General features: G+C 37.6%; 1 protein-coding gene across 1 annotated transcript; it reads right to left on the bottom strand.

Moving 5' to 3' along the window:
• Positions 1-926: 926 nt before the first annotated feature.
• Positions 927-1,870, bottom strand: LOC108543231 (olfactory receptor 6-like). Its single transcript, XM_017893613.1, is given in 2 exon segments — positions 927-1,111; positions 1,114-1,870. Coding segments are annotated over 2 exon segments (942 nt in total).
• Positions 1,871-10,991: the final 9,121 nt, after the last annotated feature.

Raw genomic sequence — 10,991 nt, 5'->3', positions numbered from 1 at the left:
TATTGAGAGTTTAAGCTCAGACACATATCAATGGAATGAAATTGCATTAGTTTGCTGATGGTAGTCATGATATGGCATGGACGGCCATAAAAATTCAAGAGCTCAAAAGAAAGTGTCTGAAGAGATGCAAATATATGGCAAAGTTGCAGTAATATTATTTAATCCCTCGTGAAACTATTGATTCACTCTTGTAATGAGAAATTAACTGTTACAGACTCAGAAGGAGGCAAATATTGGAAGAAGATTGTAAAATGATCAACATTATTATTAATATCAATAGTAATTGATAATCACTAACATGATTTAATCACAGCTGTCATTATCATCACCATCACTACAACATAATTATCAGTTATCATCATATCTATACTAACTACTAGATTGCTTGTTCCTTTCAGACATCAACATTTGTTAGCTAATATGCCTCTTGAGCTACTAGCACAGAATTTTAGGTATAGAGAGACTCTAATTCAATGGCTTCTAGAGCCCAACTTGGGCTTAAGTAGTGGCTTTGATATAAATTAGGTATGTAGCTTTGGACAACTTACGTAACCTCTAAGTGCTTCAGTTTTCTGATCTGCATTATCAGACAACTGATCATAACTAGTTCCTAAGGTATTATGTAAATCAAATAATTTATTATGTGTAATGTGCTATGAACAACATCTTGTACATGTTAAATATTTATTATATTATTTCAAGGTACTTATTAAGTATCTACAATCTATATTAATACTAGTTAATGCTTAAAGCAATATATATCAAGTATCCTGTTTCTCTTTTAATTTTTTTTTACTTTGCCCATGTTGTGATTTATTTAAGATTCCAGGCCTGTAGCGCAGTGATAATAATAAGCAGGGCTATGATAAATGTCATGGGAATGGAATCCTGCATGGGATACTGTCTTCTCCTCAAAGCAGCAGGGCTCAACTGAGCAGGAGACATTAGCCACCCCTCAAGGTCTTTTTGATAGCATTCTTGACTTCCTGGTTCCTTAGGCAGTAGATGAATGGATTTAGCACGGGTGTGAGGCTTGCATACACAGCTGAGATTAGTTTGTTGGAATTAAACGACACAATAGCTCTGGGCTGAACATATATGAAAATCATGGCGTGTAATAAATTATGACTACAGTGAGGTGAGATGCGCAAGTGGAGAAGGCCTTCTTCCTTCCCTGGATGGAGGATATATGCAGAATGGTGGAAACAATGTAGATATAGGAGAGGACAGTGGTAATGAGAGGGAACACAAGAATGGCAATAGCCAAAGCAAAGTCCACTAGCTCAGCTGTGGACATGTCTTTACATGCCAGTTTGAGGATTGGTGAGATATCACAGAAAAAGTGGTTCATAACATTGGAGCCACAGAAAGCAACATGTGAAATGAAGTAGACCTTGATGACAGAGACCATGAAACCACTCATGTAAGAGAAAGCCACCAGCTGCCCACAATAACCTGTGGTCATGATGACTGAGTATCGAAGAGGGTGGCAAGTGGCCACGTAGCGGTCATAGGCCATGGCTGCCAGGAGCACACACTCTGTGCAGGCAAGCGAGATAAAGAAGTAGAGCTGGGTCACGCAACCTGTGAAGGAGATGCACCATCTCTGCAGGAGGAATCCGTCCAGCATCTTGGGGACTGTGACAGAGACATACCAGACCTCCAGAAAGGACATGCTACTCAGGAAATAGTACATTGGCTTATGGAGGGAGCTAGTGACCCAAACAGTGAGCATGATGGCAGGATTCTCTACTACCACTAACAGGTAGCCCACAAGGAAGAGGAAGAAGAGCAGGATCTGCAGCCATGGGGCAGCGGGAAGGCCTACCAGGATGAACTCAGTGACCAGAGTGATGTTTAGCCGCAGCATGATTAAAAGCACTGAGCAACACTGAAGTCTTCTATGGCAACACCACAAATAATAAAGACGACCATGGCATCAAATGTAAGACAAAAATACATTAATAATTCAGTCTTTTCTGTAAATGAGACTCCTAAGATAATTTATGTTAATGGGGACTCATCTTCAAATGTGAAGCACACATTTTCATTGATGTTTTATTTTTTAAATAAAAGTCTCCTGAAATCAAAATGGACTTCCATCCCAATCTCATGCACCTGATGGCAATGATTGAAATGGCAATATTTACATCATTCCTAATTCCTTTGACAATGAACATAGACCCATTTTTCTGTCCCATATTGATTTCAGTTATTGGTTTAATTAGGAACTCACTGCACAAACATTTATTCTTATCTGAAAGGAAACATAGAAGATAGCATCAAGTCAGAAAAAATTAAGAAGTTTAATATTTGGGTGACCCCTGAGCCTTAATCCACACAGATTATGCAAATTAGAGTCTGAGGAAAATTGGAAAGGTAAGGTAGGCATTCTTACAGCTTTTCTCATTTTATAGGAGAGAATACGGAAGTATGCAATGGTTGAGTGATCTGTTCGGTATGACACAACTGCTACGAAATGAAAATAAGACTGAAATATTGTTCTGACTCTAAATCAGTGTTCTTAAATTCTATGCAGAGGTGAATTTTTGGTAAATTGTGTGGCTGATGATGGGGTTGTGGATTGTTACAAATGTCCTGAAGGGTAGAAGCCTCTACATTGGTGGTGTTTCCTACTGGGGCTAGACCATAGGTAAAGCTAGACACTCTGTGCTTCCAGAATAGCTTCTTTTCCTCAAGAAAGTCATTTGATCAAAGGTATTGAAGCTAGTCCAGAAACTCTTTGCTAGTAAACTATGAGTAAAGTATAGCTTGGAGGCTGGGAGTAAGGGACAATCTTTTCCCACCCAGAAAAGAGTGCTGAGCTCTGCCAGTGTGTGCTGCTATGGAAAGGAGAAAGTGGTGCCAATAATATGCATTTGACTCGTCATCGTTCAATTCCTTGCCATGAGCTCTACCCAGAATATCTCTAGTCCAGGGGCGTGTCAGAGTGAACCCTGATTGACCTACTACTCTTTCTGTGTAGTGAGCCTTGGTGCTAATTCACTTGGTAGGTCAGGGTTTCTAAATATCAGTTATTTTTTAATTCTCTAGCCTGGAAAGGTGTGGAGACAAAGGAAGGCACATAAATGTAGAAGGACAGATAGATTCTGTAATGCTGGAGGGAAGAATTTTTTGTGAACTAGACCAACTAGCTTACTAATTGATTTTATTAAATGTCCCCTATCCTTAAAGCATATATTCAGGTGCTGCATTCAGACCATTGTTCATCTTTTCTGACAACCTCTTGTCCATTATGTTCTTCTCTTGGCACAGAAAGAGTGGTACGTCAATCAGGGTTCATTCTGACATTCCCCTGGGCTATAGATATTCTGGGCATAGCTCATGGCAAGGAATTGACTGATGTTGTGTCAAATGCATATTATTGGCACCACTGTCTCCTTTCTATGGCAGCACACACTGGCAGAGCTCAGCACTCTTTTCTGGGTGGGAAAAGATTGTCCCTTACTCCCAGCCTCCAAGCTACACTTCACTCATAGTTAACTAGAAAGGAGTTCCTGGCCTGGTTCTTCAATATCATTGTTCAAATTTTTTATTTGGGGAAAAGAAACTGTTCTGGGAGCAGAGAGTGTCTAGCTTTACCCAAGGTCTAGCCCCAGTAGGAAGCAACACCAGTGTAGAGGCTTCTACTCTTCAGGACATTTGTAACAACCAACAATCCCATCATCTGCCACACAATGTACCAAAAATTCACTTCTGCATAGAATTTAAGAGCACGGACTTTAGAATCAGAACAATATTTCAGTCTTATTTTCATTTCGTAGTAGTTGTGTCATACTGAACAGATCACTTAACCATTACATACTTCCTTTTCCTCTTCTATAAAATGAGAAAAGCTATAATAATGCCTACCTTCCTGGATTGTGTTGTGAGAATTAAATGTGAGAATGCATGGAGGACCTTTAACATGGGACTTGATGCAAAGTTATTCTCTACAAACATCAATTATTACTATGTCATATTAGACTCATACATATTTACTTAATTATATATGCTCACATGTTTTTACTCATATATTCAGAAACACACACAGTCATTTACTTTCTTTTTACTCACTTTTCCTGTTATAGTCTGGTGAAGAAAATAACCCCAAATTCCTGGAGAACAGGATTGTAGACCACTCACGCCATATTTCTAGTTTACTTTTTAATGAATTGTTTTTATTACTTAAGCATACCCATGTTTCCTTCACATTTTCCTCCACTTTTTGCAACAAATATAACTCCAGCATGCTCTAGTTTGAAGCACGTAGGGATATAGAACAATGTCATTCTAGTGTCTTTGTTTTAGAACCAAAAACCTTGAGCTTTGGGCACCCTATGGGGAAAAATCCTTTCATTATACTGTAAAACTTCTTTTTTACAGTATTGAAAATGGTGGTTCTTAAGAGAAAACAACACCCTGACAGACTTCTTTAGGAAGAAGAAACACATCCCTTATGCATTTGTCCAACATCCAGAGGGTCCAGGGCTGCCCAAATTTCCCCAACTTGGAGTAAAGATGTATGGGATCTACTTTCCCATTTGCCTCCCCAAAATACTCTTTATCCTGTTCAGCAATGATACCTTCAGTCATTTCCCCAAGTTCTTCCTCATCTTCCCTGGAACTTTCCTCAGGAATCAACCAATCTGTCTTGGTTTCTCCAGCCACTCAGTATGGTCTGTCTGTCCTTACTCTGAGAATAGAAAATCCTTCAGATATTTACACTAATCATGAGAAAGCAAAGTGGTCCACAGTTTCTTGTACTTTTTAACGATATATGCATGGCCCTTGCTTAGTCTGCATGGTAGGTATTGCAGCTGTAAGGCAAGAAGACATGAGAAGGGACAGAATAATATATTCAACTCTAGCCTACCCTTTTCCCATGTCTTCTCTCCAGGGACCAACTTACACTGTCTTTCCTAGCTCTAGGGAAACTTGGTGTGTACTGCCAAGATATGTACAGGGGACCTGGGAAGCTGAGTCTCCATTCATGTCTAAATTCTTGTTTGATCCTGGAACAGTGTTATTTATACCTAGGAGTATGGCGTAGTCCTTTTTACTAACTGTTACATGCAAGGTGATATAACATCAAGTGACTCAGAAAGCACATAAGAAATATAAGTGGGTTAAAGGTAATAGAGACATTTATTTGTTTCATTATTTGTATAAAACATGCTTCCTGCTTTCACTTATCTCATATTATATATAGGGCACGGTGCTATGCATTCTCCGGAATAAAAATATATGTCCTGATCCCTATGTTTTGGAAGCCTATGACGTTTCAAGTAAAATAAGAGATATATAGTATAACCAAGATAGAGTGTGATATGTGCCATAAGAGAGTTACAACAAAATGCTCTGAGAACTCCAGTAAGGGAGAAATTCTTTTTGACTGAGAAACGTGGAAAATATTTCACCAAATAGATGTTATTTAAGGCTCATGGAAAAAAATAGTTTAAAAGTAGTATTAAAGAAAGTAATTTTTGTTCACCAATTACAAATCTTTGTTTCTAATCCAAGTTTCACTAACATTTTTTGACAATTGACTGTAGAAACTTGTCTTTATATTTCATTTTATTCACCCATAAAATGGGATAACAGTATTTTCCTTGTAAATATTATATAATTTATATTAGCATGGAAAGTTATATGTATAAAGGGAGCCATTTTAACAAGACTGCAGAGTAGGAAATCTCAGCCTTCAATCCCCCCCACAACAATAATTAGACAGCTATCCTTGATAGAAAATAATTCTTGGAGAAGTCAGGAGGCCATTTTAAAAGGTGTTGCAACTAGTGCAGAAAAAAAAATCCTCAGAATACTTACACAAAAGTTAGTTAAAATTTTCATTTTGTCTGCATCTCATCCCCCAGGCCAAGAATGCTCAGGGCTGAGAGGAAACTCCCCAGCCCATGAGTTTCACTCACAGAGAAAAGGAGAGCAGGGTGACCAACCAGCATCCCCACCATTTTGGAACACTGCCTGAAGGACCCACTTCTGTTCCACCCCACTAGGTCACTGGTGAGCCTGGGATAGCAGAGACATCTGGAGATGGCTAGGAATGAAGAAGGGTTGAGGCTCTCAGCATGTGCGATGCAAAGGGAGCCACTGCATTTCCAGGTGACCTGCTCTGACCCCAACAACTTTTGTTGTTGAAGACATCAGCAGCCCTTGCAGCTGCCACATACCCTCTGCAGCTTTTGCTACTGAGGAACCCACAGCATTTGTTGTCATGGACCCCAGCAGCCTGCTTCACAGAGGATCCCCCAAAGTTTTTGTCTCTAAGGGTACTGTAGTTTTCCACCATTGCAAAGCTGAGCTGTCACCCTTCCCAGTCACTCCTTATCAAAAACTGCCCCAGGTGGTGATGCCATGGGCATTTGCAGCTGATCCCATAGCTGTGTGTGTGCATGCAGCTGACTCTGACTCCTACTACAAGCCCCCACCACAGTCCAGGCATCTGAGAATGATTCCTGCAACTTCATACATGTACACTGCCAGACCTAACCCTTGTAGCTTCATGTATGCACACTGCTGGCCTCCATGCATATGTCTGTGGTTGGTCATGGCCCCTGCCACTTGCCCAGGCTTTTGCAACCGGACCCAGTAGCACTGCTAAAAGGACCCCAACAGACCTTGAAGCCACCCTGGACCTTCTGCAACTTTTGCCAGTGGGGTCACACAATTGCCGATGTGTATCTCAGTCATCTGAGCTAACAAGACTTTGTGTCTCCTTCACACACATCCACACTTGTTTTGTTAGCTCAGGATCCTTGTGACTGTGGGCCTGGGGCCAGAACATACTTCACTGTGCCTTCCCCAACTGGTAAAAATCTTTCCTTACTAAAGCCAGTCCATTAATTAGGAAGTGATGACTGCTTCTTCAAACGTGCAAAACCCTATGCAAGACTATAGGATTATGGAGAATTAGGAAAACATGATGCCACCAAAGAAACACAATAAATGTCCAGCAACTTACCCTAAGAATGAAGATGCACAAATAGCCTGACAAATAATTCAAAATAATTGTTTTGAAGCTACTCAGTGAGCTACAAAAGAACACAGATAATTTAATGTAATCAAAAACAAAGTGATGGGTTTAAAAAAGAAATAGAAAACATAAAAAGAACAAAACAAATTTTGGAGATGAAAAATGCAATAACTAAACCAAAATATATAATAGAGAGTTTCAACAGTGATTTTATTGTGCAGAGAAAAGAATCAGCAAACTTGAGGACAGGTTATTTGAAATTATCCGGTCAGAAGAGAAAAAAAGAGTGACAAAGAATGAGGAAGTCTGCAGGATTATGAAACACAATTAAGAGAAAAAAAATACATTTATGGGAGTCTAAGAGGAAAGGGAAGAAAGCTCATTAAAAATAATGGTTGAAAACTTTCCAAATCTGGGTATAGATATGAAGATCCATGTACATGTAGCTCAAAAGCCTCTTAACAGGTTTAACCCAAATGTATCTTCAATGAGACGTGTTTTAATCTGCTGTAATCTCAATGTTTGTGTCTACTCAAAATTCCTATGTTATCACTGCAATGGTATCAGGAGGTGGAGTGTATTAGTCTGTTTTCATACTGCTATAAAGAAACACCTGCGACTGGGTACTATAAAGGAAAGAGGTTTAATTGACTCAGAGTTCTGGATGACTGGGGAGGCCTTGGGAAACTTACAATCATGGCAGAAGGAATAGGAGAAGCACGCACCTTCTTCACAACATGGCGGGTGAAGTGAGATGAGGGTAGGGAAAACTACCATTTAAAAGACCATCAGATCTCATGAGAACTCACTCACTATCACGAGAATAGCACAGGGAAACCTGACCACATGATCCAGTCACTTTCCTTCCTCAACACATGGGGATCACAGGTTTCTTCCTGGACATGTGGGGATTACCATTCAAGATGATATTTGGGTGGGGACACAGAGCCAAATCATGTCATGGGGTCATTGGAAGATAATTAGACCATGAGCATGAATCCTTCACAAAAGGGAATAATGTTTTAATCAAAGAGGCCACAGAGAGCTGCCTTGCCCTTTCCACTGTGTAAAGACACAGCAGGAATTTAACATCTGCTAACCAGAAAGCAGGCCCTCACCAGACACTGAATATGCTAGCACCTTAACCTTAAATGTACTAGGCTCCAGAACTATGAGAAATAAATTCCCAGATGTTTTTCAGCTATTTAGTCTATGGTACTATTTTATAGAAACCCAAATGGAAAAGGAATAATCAAACAGTCAAAATCAAAGATAAAAGAGTATTTTGAAAGCAGCAAGAGAAAAGAGGTTTGTCACATAAATGGAACCCCCATAAAGCAATCAGTGAATTTCTCAGCAGAAACTTTGCAGACTAGAAAAGATGGGATGATAAATTCAAAGGGCTAAAAGAAAAAAAAGCCAACCAAGAACACTTTACATGACAAAATTGTCTGTTAGAAATAAGAAGAGGTAAAGATTTCTCCAGAAAAACACAAGATGAGGAAGTTCATTACCACCAGACTAGTTTAAAAAAAATGCTAAAGGAAATTCTTCAAGCACAAATAAAGGATACTATTTAATGACATGAAAATATGTAAAAATATAAAAATCACTAGTAAATGTAAATATGTAGTCAAATTCAGAGTAAATTTTGTAATTGTATAAGTCACTTATAACTCAGGTATAAAGGTTAAAATTAAAATATTGAAAGTACACCTATAATAATTTGTTAATGGGTATTCAATATAAAAATATGTAAATTGTGACATCAGAAATACACATTGTTTCTGTGGGGCAGGTAAAAATGTAGAGCTTTGTATGTAATCAAGTTTAAGTTGTCAGCTTACAAATAGCCTGTTACAACTATAAGATATTTTATGTAAGCCTCATGGTAATCACAAAGCATAAACCTATAGTATACACAGAAAAGATAAAGAGAGAAAAATCAAAACATACCATTACAGAAAATGATCAAGTTTCAAAGACAGAAAGAGAAGAAGAAAGAAACAAAGGTTCTAAAAAGAAAACAATTAACAAAATGACAATAGTAAATATTTACATATCAATAATTACATAAGTGTAAATGGACTAAACTGTCCAATTAAAAGACAAAGAGTGACTGAATTCAGTTAATGAATATCAAAAGAGCAAGACCAAATTATATGCTGCCTACAAGACATTTCAACTTTAGGGACACACATATACTGAAAGTAAATAGAAGGAACAAGATATGCAAATGCAAGCCAAGAGACAGCAGGAGAAGCTACATTTATATCAGACAAAATTGACTTTAAGTAAAAAACTGTGACACTAGAGAAAGGACCTATTTATATAATGATATTGGGGTCAATTCATCATGAGGCTATAACTATTATAAATATATATTCACCCAACATCAGAGCACCTAATTATATAAAGGAAATCTGAGGTGAGGAAAAAAAACCTTTCAATAAAATAATAGTAGGAAACTTCAATTCCTCTCTTTCAGCAATGGGTAATAAGGCATAAAGATAAAAAAATCAATAAGGAAACACTGGACTTGAACCATACTTTAGACCAGATGAGCCTAATAGAAATATACAGAATATTCCATCCAACAGCAGCATAATACACATTTTTGAAAAATTATTTATTTGTATTATAAATTGACAAATTACATATATATATATATATATTTACAGGGTACTAAAATGTTATGATTAATGTACACAATCTGTAATAATTAAATCGAGTTAATTTATATGTTCATCACCCTACTTATTTTTGTTGTGAGAACTTTTGAAATTTACTCTCTTAACAATTTTGAAATGTACAATAAAATATTTTTAACTATATTCACTACATTGTGCAAGAGATCTCAACTTGAGATCTCTTGTTTGTCTCAAGTGCACACAGAACATTCTCCAGGATAGATCTTATGTTAGGTCACAAAACATATCTTAATAAATTTAAGATTAAAATTATATTAACCATCTTTTGTTACCACAATGATATGAAACTAGAAATCAATAACAAGAGAAAAACCAGAAAACTCACTAATACCTGAGAATTAAACAAAACACTTCTGAACATCCTGTGGGTCAATTAGGAATCAAAAAGGAAATTAAAATACCTTGAAACAAGGAAAAATTGAAACACAACATATTGAAGCTTATGGAATGCAACAAAACAGTACTAAGGGGACAATGAGTGCCTATTTTAAGAAAAAAGGAAGGTCACAAATTAAAAACCTAACTTTGGCCGGGCACAGTGGCTCACGCCTGTAATCCCAGAACTTTGGGAGGTTAAGGCCAGCGGATCATGAAGTCAGGAGATCGAGATCAGCCTGGCCAACATAGTGAAACCCCATCTCTACTAAAAATACAAAAATTAGTGGTGGTGCGTGTCTGTAGTCCCAGTTACCTGGGAGGCAGAGGGAGGAGAATCACTTGAAGGGGAGGCAGAGGCTGTGGTGAGCTGAGATCCCATCACTGCACTCCAGCCTGGGCAACAGAATGATACTCTGTCTCAAAAAAACAAAATGATACAAAACAAAACAAAAACACCTAACTTTACAACTCACAGAACTAGAAAAACAAGAATAAACTAAGCCTAACGTCAGTTGAAGAAGGAAAAGTAACAAAGAGCAGAAATGAGTTAGATAGTGATTAGAAAAACAAGAAAAAGATAAATGAAACAGAGCTGTATTTTTCAACAGCTAAAATTGACAAACTAGACTAGACTAATAGAAAACATTTAAATAAATAAATCATAAATGAAAGAGAAAATATGCAACTGATACCAGGAAACATTTAAAAAGTCATAAGAGACTACTTACTGTGAATAATTATGCACCAACAAAATTGATAGCCAGAAGGAAAGAGTAAATTCCTAGAAACATGCAATGCAACATACCAAGACCAAATCATGAAGAAATAGAAAATCTGAACATATCAATATTGAATAAGATTAACTCAATAACCAAAACTATTCAAACAAAAATAGCCCAAGACCAGAT

Source organism: Rhinopithecus bieti, unplaced genomic scaffold, assembly GCF_001698545.2.
Source record: "Rhinopithecus bieti isolate Rb0 unplaced genomic scaffold, ASM169854v2 scaffold_24049, whole genome shotgun sequence".
Taxonomy (NCBI): domain Eukaryota; kingdom Metazoa; phylum Chordata; class Mammalia; order Primates; family Cercopithecidae; genus Rhinopithecus; species Rhinopithecus bieti.
Note: the sequence above shows the minus strand (reverse complement) of the source record. Positions and strands in the feature narration are given on the sequence as shown.